Source organism: Choloepus didactylus, chromosome 4 (assembly GCF_015220235.1).
Source record: "Choloepus didactylus isolate mChoDid1 chromosome 4, mChoDid1.pri, whole genome shotgun sequence".
In the NCBI taxonomy this organism is placed as follows: Eukaryota; Metazoa; Chordata; class Mammalia; order Pilosa; family Megalonychidae; genus Choloepus; species Choloepus didactylus.
The window spans coordinates 7,540,928-7,558,832 of NC_051310.1; the positions used below are offsets into that span (position 1 = coordinate 7,540,928).

The following is a 17,905-nucleotide window of genomic DNA, read 5'->3' on the forward strand; positions in this document are numbered from 1 at the left end:
AGGCCCAGAGAGGTTAGGGTGACTTGCAAAGATCACACAGCCTGAAGTGGCAGAGCTCAAATGCCAACGCCAATCTGTCTGGCTCCTCAGCAACCCTCCCTGCTTCTCTGCCTGCTACTCCAAGTGGCTGGGGACATGGTGGCAGGACCAAGGAAGGGCTGCAGGATCACGACCAAACCCGGGAGCTGCCTCTCCCAGGCCATAGACTCAACTGAACATCCGGGGACCGTCAGCCTGCCTCTCTGTTCTTCTCCCACTGGCTCCAGATGAGAAAATGAATTGCTCCCTCCAGGGCGGCTGAAGGAGCTCGTGGCCCAAATGTGGGTTTACTTTCCACCTGTGCAGGGCCCGGTGCACCCGCTCAGCTCCCACCTGGCTCCTGTCTCAGGTGACAGCACCTGATCAGCCTGTCCAGCCACATCTCCAAGAGCGTGACACAGGATGCACGTGGCTTATTTCCAAAGCTCTCCACTGACAGATGCAAGTTGGGCAAATCTGGCTCAGCAGGTCCAGGGGTCCTTGATGTCACCCCATCTCAGGGACTGGTCAAGAGAAGGGGAACGCATGCACGATAAGAAAAATTGCACTCACTAGAAGCTCGACCGGCAGGCTAGTCTTGCCTGCCCTGAGCCCGGGGACTGGACAACTGGCGTCTGCGTTCCACAGGGCGATGGGGAGACACGGCCAGGGGCTTGGCTTGCCCAGTCCGAAGCTGGGAGAGAGATCACTAAGGGGCCAGTGTCCATCACCACCTTCTTGGATGCCATTTGTCCCTTTGTATGTAGATTTGGGACCTGCGGAAACCTCCACGCTGCCAGCTTTCCCCGTGCCCCTCCCCAGCATTTGTGAGCTCTCCACCCATGGGGTGTGGGGCTGGCCCTTCCCTGGGCTCGGCCACGGCTTGGGGTGGGGCTGTGGGGTGGCAGACCCTCGGCCCTCTTCAGAGCTTGGGGGCATGAGAAGCAGCTTCACATCTGCTTTCCAAAACGGGGACGGTAGATTCCATCTTGCCACCGGGAGGCAGGGCTCCCCCCTTCCCGGTGACTGCACCTTCCTCCCTGCACAGCCTGGCTCCCACCCCGGTTCTCACCCCGGGCTGCACCAAGCCCCTGACCCCCACCGTCTGCTGCGGCTGCCCCCCACCAGCCAGAAGCTCCCCGAGGTGGGGCTGGGTGGGCCTTGGTGCCTTCTGAGTGTGGGGATGGCGTGGGCAGACTGTCCACTCTCCACTTACCCCCTACCCCAAGGAGAGGCCCCACGCATGAGTGAGAGGTGGGCCCGGCCTGAGGCCTGACCCTGCAGCTCACCTGTGAGCCCCTGGCACTCTGGGGGCCTGGTCCCAGCCTGGCACTGCCTGTATTTGAAGAATGAGTCAGGAACAAACGGGCGGTGCCCACGCACCAGGCCCTCGTACCTTTCCCTGCCAGCCCCTTGCCTGGCCGTCCAGGCCCAGTGACCCCCCAGTGGTCCTGCAGGGTATGGCAGTGGCCATCCCCGTGCACCCTGTGCCCACTCTGCCACCCCCGGCTGCCCTCCTCCTGCCCCAGTGCCAGCCCGTGGGAGCTGCCCAGCTCCGGCCCTCGCGCCAGGTGAGAGGGAAGCTTGAAGCTCTCCTCGCGACCTCCGTGCTTGGCTGGGGGTAGTTGTGAGCGCCTGAGTGTTGCTTCTGCTAAATTCTCCTTTATTTTCCAGAAGTGGTGGCTGTTACCTGACCTTCTTAATCCTGCTTATCTCCCCTTGCCCCCACCCGTTTATGGGATTGAGGTGGGGGTTTTACATCACCTCCAGCCAGAAAATAACCTAAAACCTGACACCAGATGCCAGCCTGTCCCCCCTCGCAGCCCCCTGTCCCCCGCCAGGTCCTGGCTCTTCTCCCCTCCTCCCCTCCACTGCCCCCAGGAGCTCCAAAGTCTTCCGGCTGTGCCAGGGCTTGGTTCCAGTCTCTGGGACAGGAAGGTGCCAGAAGCACCCACCAGCAATAGAACAGGACGCTGTGCAGTCCCGGGCTGGGGGTGGGAGTGTGCAAGGGTGCAGCTGGGCCCCGCTCAGGTCCTGGGGTGCAGTTAGGGGCCCACGCATGGCTGAGAGTACTCGAGGGAGCAGAGAGACCACCGGGGCTTTGGGTGCTCCTCCCAAGCCGTGGGCTTCCGCTCCGGGGAAGAGCCTGTTTATCTTTATATACCATATCTGGCCCCGGCACCCCACAGAAACCTCTGCAGAGGGGACAAGGGACTTGCCAGGTCACACAGTGCGTTGGAGAGTGCGCAGGGGCCTCAGGGCCAAGTTTCCACACTCCAAGTCCCGGACTCTTCCTGACACGCCCCCTTCCTCCCCAAAGAAATTCTGAGTGATCCTTGCTGGCTCGTTTCAGCTCCTGATAAAAACACGTCCCAAGCCTGCTCCCTGACCCAGCTCCCTTCTTTGGGAAGGAGTGACTCTCTGTGACCCCCTTAAAGCTGCGAGGCCACACGGTGCCGGAAAAAAAAGACCCTGGGTTGGGCTCAGCGCCCCTGTGCCCCCGACCCCCCACCCCCCATTACTCAGCATTCGATCTTGGGCATCGGTCGGCACATCTGAGCCTCGGTTTGCTCACCTAGGAAATGGACAATGTTTGCCACCTAGGGTTGTAGGAAGAGTGTAGGAAATAATGATTGTGCCTGGGACCTAGGGAAAGGGGATCTGTCATTTATTAAGCGCCTACTGTATACATGCTCGTTCAGCCCTCTGCTAGCCTAGAGTATTGCCTTCTGCGAGACGAAGTCGAGGCAACTCCCTCCCACGAGTGGAGACCCCGGGCTAAAGCAGCTGCTCCTGCCTCCCACCCAGTGCTTCGGGAGGGGGGGGTCACAGAACGTGCCCGGTAAGCCCCCACCCCGAATCGGAAGGCCAACGCAGACCACGCGGGCATCCCTTTGGCAAGAAGCGGCAGGAAGAGTGTTTTCTGCAACTGCACCCACTGCCTTGACATGTTTTTCCACCTAAAATAAATGAGGCAGGATTCCTAGGAGCTGTGTGTAAACTGGGCAGGGAGTTCTCGAAACAGTTTGGCTGAGAGGTTAGGACAGGGGCCAGGAGCCTAAGAGCGTCTCCCCAGCAAATCCTGTTTCATTTCCAGCAGTTCAATCAATGTCACTGACACTCACAGAGGGGCTCTTGGATGACATCCGGTCTCTGCAGACGTTATTTTTATACCAGATCTTCATACAAAACAAGGTGTGTTTGTGTCACAGCCGTCGGTTAGGCTGTAATTGTTGATTTGCATTGGTTTCATTATCTACTATGAAAAGTCAATTAAAGTCTTAAGTTGCTGAGGGAGGACAGAAAGCTCTCGAGGCTTTTTGATCCTTCCGTGTTGGTTCTTCCTATCCCTGTGAAGTGGAGCTCACCAAGCGCTGACCGTTCAGCCACTAACAGGGGACGAGAGCTGGGTTTAGACCATGAGCCACCTGAACTCCACCGTGGTAGATGGAGTTGTGTCCCCAGCCAAAGATGTGTCCTTCATCTTAATCTGTGCCCCCCTGGTTTGTGACCCCACCTGGCAAGAGGAGCTTTGGAAGAGGTCATTGTTACTTAAGGTGGAGACCAGTTGAGTCAAGAAGGTTCTGACTCCGAGTGACTCCAGGCCTCATAAAGAGGCAATTCGGATGTGGTCAGTGGTGGGTGAAACCAGAAAACAGAGAAGCCAGAAGTCAGAGAAAGCCATAGCGGGAGGCCAAGAACATTGCACGTGATGGACGACTGACATCACCAGAGGCTGCTGACCCCTTTGGACCTCCAGCCTCAAAGCCTGAGACGATCGAGTCCTGTTTCTCAAGCCAACCCTCCATGTGCATTGGTCATAGTAGCCCTGGCTGACCAAGACAGCTACCGACGGTGCGTTCCTGGTTGCCACGGTGAGCCAGCTTGCACGGGAGAATGTCAGGCTCTGATGCCTCGTGTGTGCGCTCAGCCAAGGAGCCAGTGGGGCAAAGTGACCAACTCTGGGGTTACAACAGAGTGCCTCTGAGTCAGAATCTGCCCCGGCGGACCGATACGACAGTGCCGTGGAGCCTCGGGTGACCTCGGAGAGCCAGTTCCTGCATGGGGACCAGGGTGTGGCCCTGAGGTCCCAGGAAATGGGGCACAGCTGGAAAGGGGACCCCCCCCACACTCGTCCATCAGGCACTGCACGTTCTTGGGGAACCTGGTGCTAACCACTTGTAGAGGACTTTGCTTCTAGGCTGAGGTTTCCTTTGTAGCAGCCCATTCACTGCCATCTATTGAAAATCCTTCCTTAACACATAAGTTTGAAAAAGAAAGAATAAAAAGAAAACAGGAGAGGAAAAATAAAGACAGAGAGAAAAAAGTCAACGCGGGGACAGATACAAGGGTTCACAGAGGCAGGGCTGTACCCGCCATCTGGGTGTGGCTGTGAGACTTGCCAGCGAGATGCCGTGGAAGCCACAGATGCCACTTCCGGGTGGAAGTGTTTAATTTCCAGAGCTGTGTGCCCAGCTCTCTTGGGTCCACACGGAGGCTTCACACCAACCCACCCGGGTGGGACACCTGCCCTGGGGGATCACTCAGACCCTCGCTGGACTTCACACGAACACTATATACAACTGCATTGTTTTAAGCCACTGAGAATTCTAGCCCGTTCTGACTGATACACACAGGAAAAAAAAAAGAGACTAATTCAATGAATGCAAAACTTCAAAATCAGAATTTACAGATGACAGCTGATATCCTTCACCTGCCTGAGCAACCAATTTCTGCATAGGATCAAGAAAAACCAGAGGCGTGGTTATAAAGGCTGACAGCTCTGTTCATTTTAAAAATATTAATAAATAAATACATAATAATAGTACAACCTGTCTTGCTATCTTAAGAGTGCTTTTCAATTAGAATCGACCCAATACTTTACAAGAACAGAAGTAGAGGACTCTGTCTCCAAGTTGAATTCCTAACATCTTTTACACTGCACTTTTTGTCGTAGATGAAAACACCCGCAGGGGGACTTCCGGTGCTGACACTGTGACTCTCCAGCGATGTGAACGTGTTCACTTGCTGCTCAGGGATTCCTTCCTGCGGGGAGGACCTGCTCTGAGCAGGTGTGCCTGAGGCACGCTGTGCGTCTGAACGGGTACCTGTGCACAGGTGTGTGTGCACCTGTAAGACTCTACACAGGTGGATGCCACCAGATAACCTCTCTGAGGCCAGAAGGGGAAGGAGGTCTGCCTCAGATCGCACAGCCCAGTGAGGCAGACCCTGAAGTTGTCTCCTGACACCCAGTAACTCAACATTCCTACGAGTGGGCCAGGGGCCCCAGGTTGGCACCATCCAACTTTATCACTCAAGGAGAGGAGCGGATGCTGGTAGGGTAGGTGCTCTGAGTATGCCAGGTCCCCTGGGGCTGCAGAACTCAAGGAAGGCTCCCTGGAGGAAGGGTGCTTTGAAAAGGGGGAGAGAAGTAGAGGAGCCTGAGTAAAGATGAACCTGTGCTTGGGAATCAGGCTTGAGTGCCAGCTCCACCACTCACTAGCCGGGTGACCCTGAGCCAGTCTCTCGTTCTCCTGGGCCTCAGTTTCCCTGACCATAACACAGGTATCTCATGGTTGGGATGTGGCTCAAGGGGCCGTGGCTGTGGGATGTGGGGTGAACCACAATGCACAGTGCTGGTGAGGGGCGGTAGTGGGGATCACTGTCCCTGGCAGACAACTGCCTTTGCCCCACCCCAGGCCCAGCCTCTCTGAGAGGCATTTTGATGCTGCTCAGGTAAGTCGTCAGCGTCACAGTTGCCAGCACACCTGGGGTGACATTTAAAGGTTCCTTCCTGCAGGGTCCCTGGAGTCCACTTGCCTCCAACATGCTCCCCGGCTCACGAGGAGCGTGAAGGCGTCATCTCGTCTAGCCCCCGCCACAGCCCCCCAAGGCCGGGGGTCACCTCCACTTTACAGCTGAGATGAGCGAGGAGGGCCTGAAGAATTAACGTGGAGATGCTCGTCCGGCCCAGGCCCGAGGAGGGTGGTCAGTAAGTGGAAAGCCATGGGGACCATGGGTGTCACATGAAGCCAGCCCCGGCTCCTTGGCCCTGGGGGGGGTGACTGTGCCCTGCCACTCCCCAGCCACCCACCACCCTCACAGGCTTCCACAGGGGCTCAGGGCACAGAGCCCCAGCTCGGACCCCGGGGTGACCCAGGGGGGCCCAGCCGCTCCCCGGGCCGGGGTCCAGGTCATCTCGGAGGCCTCTACCATGACCAGGACTCCTCGGGGCACCCTGGGGCCCTCCCAGCACGGGCCTGCCCTAGAATCCAGAGAAGGGACGACACCCCAGCTCAGGGCACAACACAAGCCCCTTGGGGTGTGGGAAGGCACTGGGGATGGGGGTGGTCTCCTGGGAGACACTGAGACAAGAGGTGGGGTGGCCAGCACAAGAGGGGCACGGAGACGGAGACCACTCTGTACCCTGGCAAGATGCCCGCCGTGAGGTCGAGGGGATGACAGGTGGGGCCCCGGGGGTACTGGGAGGAATCGAGTGGGATATGGGTGACCCACCCCAATGTCTTCAGGCCCAGCCCTTGGAAAAACTTCCTGAGTTCAGGCAGAGAGCGCTGGAGAGACACAGACTTGGGGGTCCTTTGGGGAGCCCCAGGGGGCTGTTGGCCCTCACAGCCAGATCCAGAAACCCCAGAGCTCTGATGGTCTCTGATGAAAGGGGTGAAGACAGGGGATCCCGCCCCCCAATAAAGCAGCCACTAGCAAGGGCACCCAGGGGAGAGCTCGTCCCACTTCTCGCGGTACAAATGGGATGACTGTGGCTCTGAGGGGGACAGCGGGATTAGTGGAGGGCTATACAGGAGGAAAAAGAGGGCCACTCATCTGCTGAGCCCTTACTCGGGCCGGGGCGCCCACCCTGCCCGGCCCTGAGGCTCAGAGAGGCTGAGTGACCTGCCCAGGGCCACAGAGCCAGGAGGTGGTGGAGCCGGGACTCAAACCTGGGTTTTGAGTGACACGCAGGCCGGTGCGCTGCTGAGAACACAGCGGCCTCTCTTTGGTGCCTGGAATTGTGAAGCCACTTTGCTGGAAACTTTCCCAAATATGGGGGAAACCCACAGCACTGAGGCCTGGGTTCTCTTCCCAAGGAGTTCTGCCCCGGGGTGTGTGGGTGTGGGGGGGGATTATCTCCCAAGGTCAGAGGCAGGAAAAGACAATAAACAGGCCCAGGATGGGTGGAGCCACCCCCTCGGGGCCTCTCTTTCCCTGCGCTGTGGTCAGGACTCACAGACACTCTCCAGGCCCGGGGACGGGCGTGGTCAGCCCACCCCCACCCCTCAATTTACAGATAAGGAAACTGAGGCTCAGCTGGGCAAAGTGACCCGCCCAAAGCTCTTCCGCCTGTCAGAGGCAGAGCCGGGCCCAGCACCCAGCCCGCGAGGGAAGGCCTTGGCTGGACGGGCACCTGGCCGGCGGGTCTCGGCTATAAATACGGTGCTGACTCCTCTGTAATCTTAGCCGCCAGGCTCGGCCTCGCGGGCCCAGGGCCTCGAGTCCTGCTGCAGCCCTCCTGTTCTGCGGCGCTTTCCTGACACTCTAAAAAGGTACTACATATTTCTCTACGGGCTCCAGATGATTGGAGGCGAGGTCCAGCGAGCCGCCTCTGCAGCGAGAAGGGCTGTGGTCACAGAAGAGAGCCACCAAGTCTGTGGGGGGCCTCAGTCGACACAGCCAGCCCCCCGACCTGGGGTGCACAGGGTGGAACTCCCCAGAAGGGGCACCTAACTCAGTTCTGCACAAACAGGGCCTGGGGAGCTGGGTGACTTTGGGCAAGTTCCTTTACCTCTCTGAGCTTCAGGTTCCCTCCCTGTACGTCACCACTGGGGTGCAACATGGAATGTGTCCAAAGGGCCAGGCACAGGCTATGGCAGATAATTTGGTCCCTTCATTGTCCTCTTGCAGTTCATTTATTGGCTGAATAATAAACACAACTGCAACAGCTAACACGGCTTTAAGTGTGTCACGTGCTTGAAATCCTCATACAACTCTAGGAGTCGACATGCTATTATTGCTCCCATTTAACAGATGGGGAAACTGAGGCACCATGCCCTTATGCAATCTGCCCAAGGTCCCACAGCTCATGGGTGGAGAGCTGGGAATGTCCCCACTCTGTCATCACAGGCCCAGAAAGATTGGTTCTGGAAAACAGGTAGAGATGTTTCACAGCAGCCTCCTGGGCCCCATCTCCTAGAAGGGCCTGGGCTCCAGTCTCCCTCTCCCCATAAATAAACACACTCGCTGCTCCCCGGCACTGGCCACTGCATTTTGCAGGCTGGAAAACTAACCCCAAGCCTGTCTGGGGCGACCGGGCCAGCCGCGATGGAAATCAGGCACTGCCCCCCAAGCCAGCGTTCCCCGCCAGCCCTCAGATGGGGAAGGGACCCCCAGCCTCCAGGCTGCACACACACACCCCCAGTCCCCCATTCCGTCGCCCCAACAGGCTAAATATTGTCCTGGCCTTCCTGAAATACCCATCTGCGCTCGGGTGGTTTTACAAGCTGCTAAAACCAGGGTCGCGTCCTATTCCGGGGTCGCGTCAGGTGTGGGTCAGACCAGCCAGAAAGGGCCTGTCTGCCCGGGCCCCTGTCGCCCGCGGCCTCCCCAGCCGTGGCGGGCAATTCCTGGCAGCCACCGTGACGGGCGCCCAGGGGGAGAGGGCGAGGTCAGGCCAGCTGCGACGGGGTCCCCCCTCCCCAGCGCATGTGCAAGCACACACACACACACACACACACACACACACACACACACACACGTCCCATGTCTGACTCAGCCAGGTCTGGGACTATAAGACGTGATGCCGAGTGGTGCCGCTATGTCACCACCCACAGCCCACCCCAGTGTCCACGCGGGCCCCGCCTGACTCCGAGGAAGTGTTTCACCAAGGAGGCGTCAGGGACAGAGACACGTGGGGGCTTATGCAGGAACCCCCCACGCCCCGACCCCCCAGGAGGCAGGTGTGCCTCTAGCTCCCGCCTGGAACCCACACCTGCATCTGCCACCCGCAGCCCAGCTGCTGAGCGCTCACGACACACCAGGCGCCGAGCTGGGCGCAGCCACGCGCTCCCTCACTGAATGTCCGCAGCCACCCTGCGGGTTAGGTGTCCTCATCGCCGTCTCCACTTTGAGCTGGAGACAGAGACTCAGAGAGGTTAAGCCCCTTGCCCAAGGACGCACAGCCTGGAGGAGAAAGAACCAGAACTCGAACCTGGGCAGCCTGACTCCGGAGACCCTGACGCAGCCCCTGGATTAGGCTACCGCCCCTCTACCCCGGGACTGGTTGGGGACACGGCCACATCCAAGCTTGTTCTCTAACTGGCAACCAGCGCACAGGGCTTCCCGGAGGCCTTGAACCCTCAGGGAATCTGGCGGAAGTGCGGGGCTCTCCCCAGCTCAGGGTTCACGCTCGCGTGTGTACAGGCAGTTCCAGGGGCCCCGGGGTCAGCTCCGGGGGAGCCTGCAGCAGACTCAGCTTCCTGTCCCGGCCCCGGGGGCGCCCAGGGAAGCGGCAGAGACTCAGCCTCAGAAGCCAAGCTGCCCCTCGAGGGTCGCGGGCCCCACAGGCGTCACGCCGGTAGGAAGGAGGTCTAGACCCCTGCCCGGCCCCACAGCTGCCGTCGGCCTGCGGGGACCCTGTGCCCTCGGCGACCGGCGCCCTTGGCTCTGCAACCGGAGCCACAGCAGGTAAATATAGCGCTGCCACTCACCGGCCGAGGGGCCCTCGCCGTCCGACATGGTGCAGGGACACGGGTGGCCGGCTGGTCACCGGCCTGCAGGGACGTGTGGAGCCCTTGGTGGCCGTCACCCACCAGGCTACGGGCTGGGAGCTGCCGGCCCAGCTCAGTGTCCAGCCCCAGGCAGGGTCCCGCCCCGGCCAGCCTGGCCACCCCCCCATGCTGGGCTGGGCAGATAAGAATGGGCTCCGGTGCCAGGAGCCCACGCGATTGGTGGATATATCTGGGCACGGCCCTCCCCCGCCCGGCGCCTCTCCCAGGCAGCCCTGGAATGTCGCTTGAGAAGCTGCCCCCACCCCGGGCACATGGTCAGGCCCTGGGGCCCCAGCTCCAGGGGACCCCGGGGTGCCTGCTCGCTCCCTCCCTGGGAATGGTTCCACCCGGCCAGTGATGGTCATTTATGGGCATTGGGGAAGGAGGCTAATGAGTGATGCTACCCGCGGAGTCTGTGCCTGGTGCCAGGAGCTCTCCCGAGCAGCCACGACTGCCGAGCCCATTGCATGGGTGGAGCACAGGCTCAGAGGAGTTAACTGACCCACCCAAGGCCACACAGCCTGTCAGACGCACGACCGGGATCTGGAGCCGGGCTGTCTGTCCCCAAGGCTACAGGAAGACACGACGCCGGCCTTTGGTTGTTTGGCAGACTAAGAGCAGCCAGCACTCATTGGGCACCTACTGGTGCCGACTGCCCCCCATGTGCTGGATGGACGGGAGATGGAGACGGGCTCCCAGGGGGCAGCCACGTGACTGCCTGACACAGAGCAGTGCTCAGGAAATGCAGGGTGAGGTAACACACTCCAGCCAGCTCTTAGTATGCGCCTGCTATATACTTGGCTAGGGGCCAATCCAGCCCTTCTCCTGGGTCCCCACATGGTGAAGGGCAGGTCCAGCCAAGGGGCTGAGCCGGGGGCTATAACAATGAGGCCAGTGGAAGGTTCTGGGCTCCTGGCTTGAGTTCCTGGGTCTGGGCTTCATAGGGCCTATGTTGCAATGCCTACACTCCAGTCCCCTTGGGCTCAAGGTCCACTGGTCCTCCATGCAGAGACAGAGGGAGTGCCGTAGCTTGGAGAGAAAGGGAGAGAGAAATCCAGGAGGGCTTCCTGAAAGAGATGGCATTAAAGTCTTTAAGGGATAAGTAAGGTTTGTGTGGGGAGGAGAGGGAATTTCAGGAAGAGGGATCAGCAGGTGCAAAGGTATGAGAGAGGAAAACCTGACTGGAGAGGGGCCAGGGTACCTGGCAAGGACGAGAGGCAGTGGCTACCTGAGTAGACAGGAACATTGGTGCTTGTGAAAGCGGAAGCATCGAGGGCTAGGGAAGTCAGGGGGGGCTTCCTGGAGGAGGGAGCCGGTGCTGCCGCTTCCTCTGGGAAGTCTGTCTGTGCCTCCACCGCCCGGGTGCTCTTCTCCACCATCTCTGACCTCACTATGCTGTAGAAGCTTGGTCCTGCCTGTGTCCACCTCTTGATTGGCTCTCACTGCTCTGCCAGGTGATGGGCTCACCATCACCAGAGGTGTGCAAGCAGGGGGCTAGACGTTCCCTGGTGGGGACCCAGTCAAGGAAGGTCAAGATGGTGGATTAAATGGCTTTGGGGGGCCCTCTAGGGTGAACGGCTCGTCCTGGCCTGCCTGGGACCTTCCCTGTGTTAGCACTGACCTTCCTATGTGCATCCTGGGAACCCCCCTTGGTCCCAGCAGACCAGAACTGTTGGTCATGGGTCACCCCGTGTCCCTCCTACCTGAGTCTGTGTGTTGTAAGGGAAAATAAAAAAGATAAAACAAATCCGCTCCTACATCTCTCAGGAACCCTAAGCCCCCTCCTCCCTCCTCACCACGTGGGTGGGATTCCAGGCTGACTCCGGGGTGCCGGAAACACAGCTCCCCTGTGCCTTGGGCAGGCTGTGTGCAGCAGGGTGGAGCCCATGCAGGTCAGCAGGAGAGAATCTGGGGTCCTCGCCTGCCAGGTGTGGGGGGGGTGTCTCACCTGCCAGGGCTCCCCAAGAATGGAATGGGATTGTGCCAAGCACCAGGCAGGGTGCGGGCTGAGCAGCAGTGGGTCTCAGTGGGTGGCCACTGCAACATCGGGGAGGGGGCAGGGACGGGAAAGGGGCGTCCCGGAGCCCACCTGCCCAGCCCCTCGCTCGCCCCTCCTGTGCCACTGCAGCAGGCTCCAGGCAGCGGAGGGCATGAGGGCTCGGGCTGGGCCAGCCCTGCCTCTGGGCCCTGCGTCGCTGTGCGGCCCTGGGCAGGTCGCAGCCTCCCTCGGGGCCTCCAATTCCACATCCCTGGGGCACGACAAGCACCCGCCGTGCGCCCCGCCCTGGGCCAGGCTCTGGGTGGGAAGTTCCAGCAGAGCCCCTGCGCCAGCCTCACCCCCATCCGGGCCTCGTCTCCTGCAGCCCTGGGCTCAGGACCGACGGGGCACACGCCTTGGAATGACCGGGGCAAGGGACTCGCTTCCGGGTACCCACGAGGCTGCCCCAAGTTCAGTCTAGGGCCCCACAGGGACAGGGTGTGCCTCAGTGGGACCGGGAGCCCCAGGGTGGAAGGTACCGCACCCACTGTTTGTGGGGACAAGTGCTGGGTCCCCAGCAAACGGAGCAGGGGGGCCGCTCCTCCATCCACAGACCAGCTGCAGAAGGGCGTGCCAAGGAGTCACCAGGCGTGTCCTGAAGCCTTCACCTTGGGGGGCACAGGACAGTGACACGGAGCTCCCCCACCCCTCCCGGGTGGCTGGATGAGCCCGGCCCCAGCCTCAGTTTCTCCCTGGATACCGGAGGGGTGGCACCTGCCGGGGCTGTGGACACAGAGGCCTTGGAGGGACTTCCCACCTTCCTCCCTGCAGCCGTCTGTCTGTCTGTCCCTGCATCCCACCCAAACCTGCCGCCCAGCGTCCACGCGGCTGGAGCCGGTCCCCGAGCCACTTCCCTTTCCTGTCCCCGGCCCCAAGTCCTTCCTGTTTTCTTCATTGTGGGAACAAGCATTTCCCTGCTCCTGAGGTCACTGCAGCTGAAGGTGGGCCCTCTGTGTGAGTGTGAGTGTGTGTGTGTGTGTGACAATGTGGGCGGGTGCACATGCACTTGTATGTGAGAGTGCACATGCATGTATGTGCAAGAGTTGTGTAAGTGCATGAGCATGGGTGTGAAGGTCTGAGTGTGGAAGAACGTGTGTGACAATATGCGTGTGTGTACTGCTGTGTGATTGTGTGTATGTGCACACAGAGGAGTGTGGACAGGTGGGGGTGTACATGAGGGGACGCACCTGCTGTGTATGAGTGTGTACACGTGCGTGTGGGAGCATGTGTGTGTGTGGGGAGCGTGTGCATGTGTGTGTGTGCTACTGGGTGTGCAGTGTGTAGATGTGGGGGAATGTGTGTGGGTATACTGCTGCATGGAGTGTGTACACGTGCGTGTGTCGTATGTGTGTAGGAGTGTGGACATGCGTGTGGGGAGTGCGTGTACACGAGAGGCAGCTCCGCCTCCAGCTGTTGTGTTCCTCGGGCAGGACCGGGCCCCCCAGGAGGCTCCCGGCCCGCGCCTGCCGCCTCCCCACACCCCCTCGGGGGGCTCCCGCGATGGGGCAGTTGGTACCTGGGCCTGAGTGAGAGCTCAGCCACCCGGTGAGGCTCATGGGCTTCCGGGCTCGGGCCTGGGTGGGGGAAGGCGCCACTCGTCCAGAAAACGAGGTCAGGAGGGCAGGGCAGGGCGGCCCAGGCAGCGGGGCGGGTGTCAGGGTCCCTCTCCCGGCAGGCGTCTTTCAGCAGAGACCCCCAGGGGACAGACCCTCCACAGAGGGGTGGGAGGGGGAGGGCCTGGCGGGAGCAGAATGTGGGGAGGCTGGGGGTGGGGGAGCCCTGGCCCTCCGGGAACGGACGGGGCTGCCGAGCGTGGGGGGCATGTGGCCAGAGGGGAGGTGGGCAGCTCGTGGGGGGGCAGGGAGGAACTGGGGTCTCTCGGGGGAACAGGAAGAAGAGGGGGTGCACATTTACTGGACACCGGCCAGGGCCCTGACTCCACAGCTGTCTCGGGACGAAGACACTGTCCCATTCCACGGGAGAGAGCACTGAGGCTGAGCGGGCCTGGGCCTGGCAGCGCCGTCGCTGGGCCTCCCCTGTGCCCCAGCAGCCCTGGCACCTCGTGCCCTCACCTGCTCCCCACCCGGAGAAAGGCCGGCGTGGGGGTCCCCACTGCTCGGCCAGCCAGCAGCGGTGCTGGGAGGGAAGTGTCCCCGGAGGGACGATGAGGTCAGGGGACCGCGTGGTCACAGGCGGGAGGGGCGTCCGAGCGTGTTGGGGTCGCCGGACCCGGAAGAGCCCCGACTTCCCAACCCCCCTCCCCAGTGGCACCTGCTCTCCCCACGCTCAGCCCGCACACCTGGCGTCTCCTCCCTGCTCAGGACCCAGCCACCTGGGCCCAGGCGTCCCAGCTGTGCACAGAGGCAGGACGGGGCATGCTCCAGGACGGATGGCCAGCACACAAGGCGGACACCCCTCCTGGGCTGTGGGGCTGACGTCTGGGTGAGGATGGAGGGCGTGACGGGCACCAGGTGCCTGGCACACACAGGCTTCAGTGACAAATCCCACCCGGGCCCTCCCTCCCGCTGCCTTGGTTAGTCCAGATGCCTGGTGGCTCAGGTCCCGTCAGAGCCACGCAGACGCTGAGACGCACACACGCAGGCTCACACGCAGACAGACGGGGAGACAGAGCAGACACACACACACAAGCACACGGAGGCACACACACCATGTAAATATAGGGACATGGGGCCACAGAGACACGTGGAGGTACGCTGCAAGACAGTGAGCAGGCACACACACAGACACAAAGACACACAGATATACACAAACAGATGCACACAAAGAGACATACACATACACACACACAGAGACGCACACAGACACACACACAAGGAAAGATAGGGGCCTGGAGGCCATGGAGACACATGGAGATACACTGTGAGACAGCAAGCAGGCACACACACAGACACAGACAGACACACACAGATATACACAAACAGATGCACACAAAGAGACACAGAGACACACAAATAGACACACACAGACACACACATCATACATGCAGACACAGATATACATGCACACCCACAGATGCACACAGAGACTACACCCAGCCACGTAGACACATGCAACACACATGCAGACACAAACACACACATCACATGCAGACATACATACAGACACCCAGGTGCACCCACACAGACAAGCTCACACACTTGCGCCCAGCTCTGGGATCTGGTCTCCCAGCCAGGGAAGACGCTGAGAGGCCCATCCTGCATGGGGGGTGGGATCCCTGGGGGCAAGGAGTGGCAGCCCCTGGGCTCCTTGGCGCAGCCCCCTCACCTCTGGGGCTCTGGCCGAGGAGCCATGGCCATTTGAGGGGGGTGGTGGTGGGTGCTAGGGCCAGGTGCAGCCCAGGGGGCAGGGGGCTGGTGGGGAGGCCTCCCGGGCCCTGACCTCCTGCCCTGGGGCTCCCGGCAGGGCCCGTGCCAGGCCACCTGGGCAGCCCCCACCTCCAGGGGCTTGGTCTGGAGACCCCAGCCAGCTCTGTCAGGACACCAATCGCCGACCCCCAGGGCCTCCAGGGAGCAGCCGCCCGGTGCCCGGGCTCAGGCCCCAGCCAAGGCCCCGGTGCAGCTGCCGCACCTGTCCACACCCACCTCTCCGCCAGCCACCCGCTCCCACCGGCCTCTGCCCCGAGGCCCACGTCCCTCCCCTGGCCGGGCCGCCTGGGGGCAGGGAGAAGGGGGTGAAGGCCACCTGCCCCTCCCTCGGCCTGCCCCTGCTCGCTGTGCCCCCGTCCTGGGCATCCCCTCCCGCCATAGGGGTCGCGGAAAGCACGAGGGAGCGAAGAGGGAGTGACCATCATTTATTGTGCCTCCAACCGCCCAGGACCCAGCCTGGACCCGCTCATTCGACCCCCACCGCCTCCGGGGAATGGAGGGACTTCCTGGGCAGCCCTCAGGCTGGACTCGGCACAGTGTGGCCCAGGGAGGTGGCAAGGCTGGGAGGCTGACATGCTGGTCCCCCATTCTGGGAGGGTCCCCTTGGGGACTGGAGGACCCTCCAGGCCACGTCCCGCTGGGGGTGACCCCCCCACAGGCAGCCAGGCTCCCTCCCACCGGCAGGGCTGCCCACGGCGAGCAGCCCCAGGAGAGGCGGCCTGTGGTTCCTCACCATGAAGGGGCTGGTTTGGGGGAGAAGCAAGTGTCTTTAAGGCTCCAGGGCAAAGAAGGGCCAGGAACCCACCGACCCCACCCCGATTCAGAGAAGGGACCCTCCCCCGGTAAGTCCCCGCCACCTGCCAGAAATACCCCCAACCCACCCCCAGCTGGGGTTACTCTGGACATCCAAGCAGAGAAGGGTCCAGGCAGACAGATCTGAGTCACCACCCGAGGGGGACTGGGAACCTCTTTGGGTCACACGCTCCTCAGGAGACCACTTGCCTGGAGGAAAGCAGCTGCCCGTGCGAGGGGATCAACACCGGCTTGGGACCCTCCTGCCCCTGCCACTGGGCCCCTCCTCACGGGGCTTCGGGGTCCTCCTGGGCGGGTCCTTGTGATGGAAGCCACACCTCCCAGCCAGGTGCCAGAACCTTCCGGGGTGGCCGCTGACCCCCGTGCCCACCCACGATGGCTGCCACTGCCACCCGGCGACTCCAGCACCAGCTTCCAGCCCTGGCACCCAGACCCCCGGGAAAACAGCCTCCCACTGGCCAGTGCTGGCCGAGCTTCTCCCCCAACCTGCCAACCAAGGCTCCTGGGGGCTCCCCTCAGCCGGGCCTGGGCCACGTGCCCCCTGAGAGCTGGGTCAGCCCGGGCTCCCTCATCTCCAGCCCCCAGGACCGGGGCCAAGGGATGGGGGGCGGCTCTGCTCAGACGGAGCAATCAGGGGCCTGGGGAGGGAGGGAGGCCCCCGGCCAGTAGACTGCGGGCTGGCAGTTTCCCTGGGGTGGGGGTACTGGGGGTGAGAGTGTGGACCCAAAGCTCCGTGCCCCCCACTTCTCCATGACTCCCCTCACAGCCCCAGCCAGGGTTACAGACCAGGGAGGGGTTCAGAGAGGGCGGCCACGGCCCCAGGCCGCACAGCCAGGGAGGGGGCGTCTGCGGAGGGCACAGGGCCCCTCGCTCGCGGGCGGCAGGGGGACCACGGCCTGCACCCGCCCCCCGCCCCCGTTCCTTTCTCCCCGCCCGGGGGGCTTCTCGCCCGCGCTGCCCCTTCGGGGCGAGGCCACCCGGCGCGGCCACGGCCAGACCCCGGCCCTCCCCGGGAGGGGGAGAAGGGCGATCGCCGGCCCCCGGCGCCCCCACAGTGGCCCGCCCGGCCCCCTCGCCCACCTCGGCGGCCCCACCCCGCCCGGGGCCCGCGGGTGCCCGAGCGACCCATGCAAGGCGGGGTCCCGATCGGCCGCGCTCTCCGTGGCCCCGCCCACTGGAGGCGTGGCTTGCCCCTCGGCCCCGCCCCCGAGGGTCTCCGGACCCCTCCCACCGCGGGGCCGGGTAGGCGCCGCCCCTCTGACTGCGGCGGCCGCGCTGCGCCGGGGCGCCACCGTGTGGCTCTTCCGGGAACTGCACCGCCTCGCCCTCCTGGAGGTAACGAACAATCAAGACGCCACCGGCAGTAATAGTAACGGCTAACACAGCTTAGCACGACAGTCTCCATGCTAAGCACGGCCCACGTAGGAGTATGAGTCCTCTGGGATGTGGCCCTCAGTTTCCCTGTCTGTAAGGGCAGGATGTGACCCCAGGCAGTCTGGCTGGGTTTAACCCCCTCCATCCGCCGGGCAGCTTGGTGCCAGGCCCCAGGGCTCAGCCACACCTGGACTGGAGGCCCCACCCCAGAGACTGTAATTCACCTGGCTCAGGTGACTCCTCCAGACAGGTGGGAGAACCACCTGCCGCCCTCCCATGAGGCCCCATGTCAGGGAGGAGGAGGTGGCCCAGGAGGGTCACGCCAGGTGCCCTGACCCCACAGACAGTGGGTGACACAGGGGATCCAGGCTCTGCTTCTCCCGTGACCTCACCCCTCCAGCCCCTGACGTTCCAGCACTCAGAGGGCAAGACCCAGGCCCACAGTGACAGCGCATGCCCAGCTCGGAAAGCCACCGCGTGCCCAGGGCTGTGCGTTC

At 62.1% G+C, this 17,905-nt stretch overlaps 1 protein-coding gene across 1 annotated transcript in view; it reads right to left on the minus strand.

Annotated features, from left to right (window-relative positions):
• EML1 (EMAP like 1) overlaps nucleotides 1–9,849 on the minus strand; it is a 225,621-nt gene extending 215,772 nt beyond the window's left edge. Inside the window, exon 1 of the mRNA XM_037831901.1 lies at nucleotides 9,738–9,849. Within this exon, the coding sequence (XP_037687829.1) occupies nucleotides 9,738–9,765 (28 nt within the window). The 5' untranslated portion in view covers nucleotides 9,766–9,849. The remainder of the gene's footprint in view (nucleotides 1–9,737) is intronic.
• Nucleotides 9,850–17,905: the final 8,056 nt, after the last annotated feature.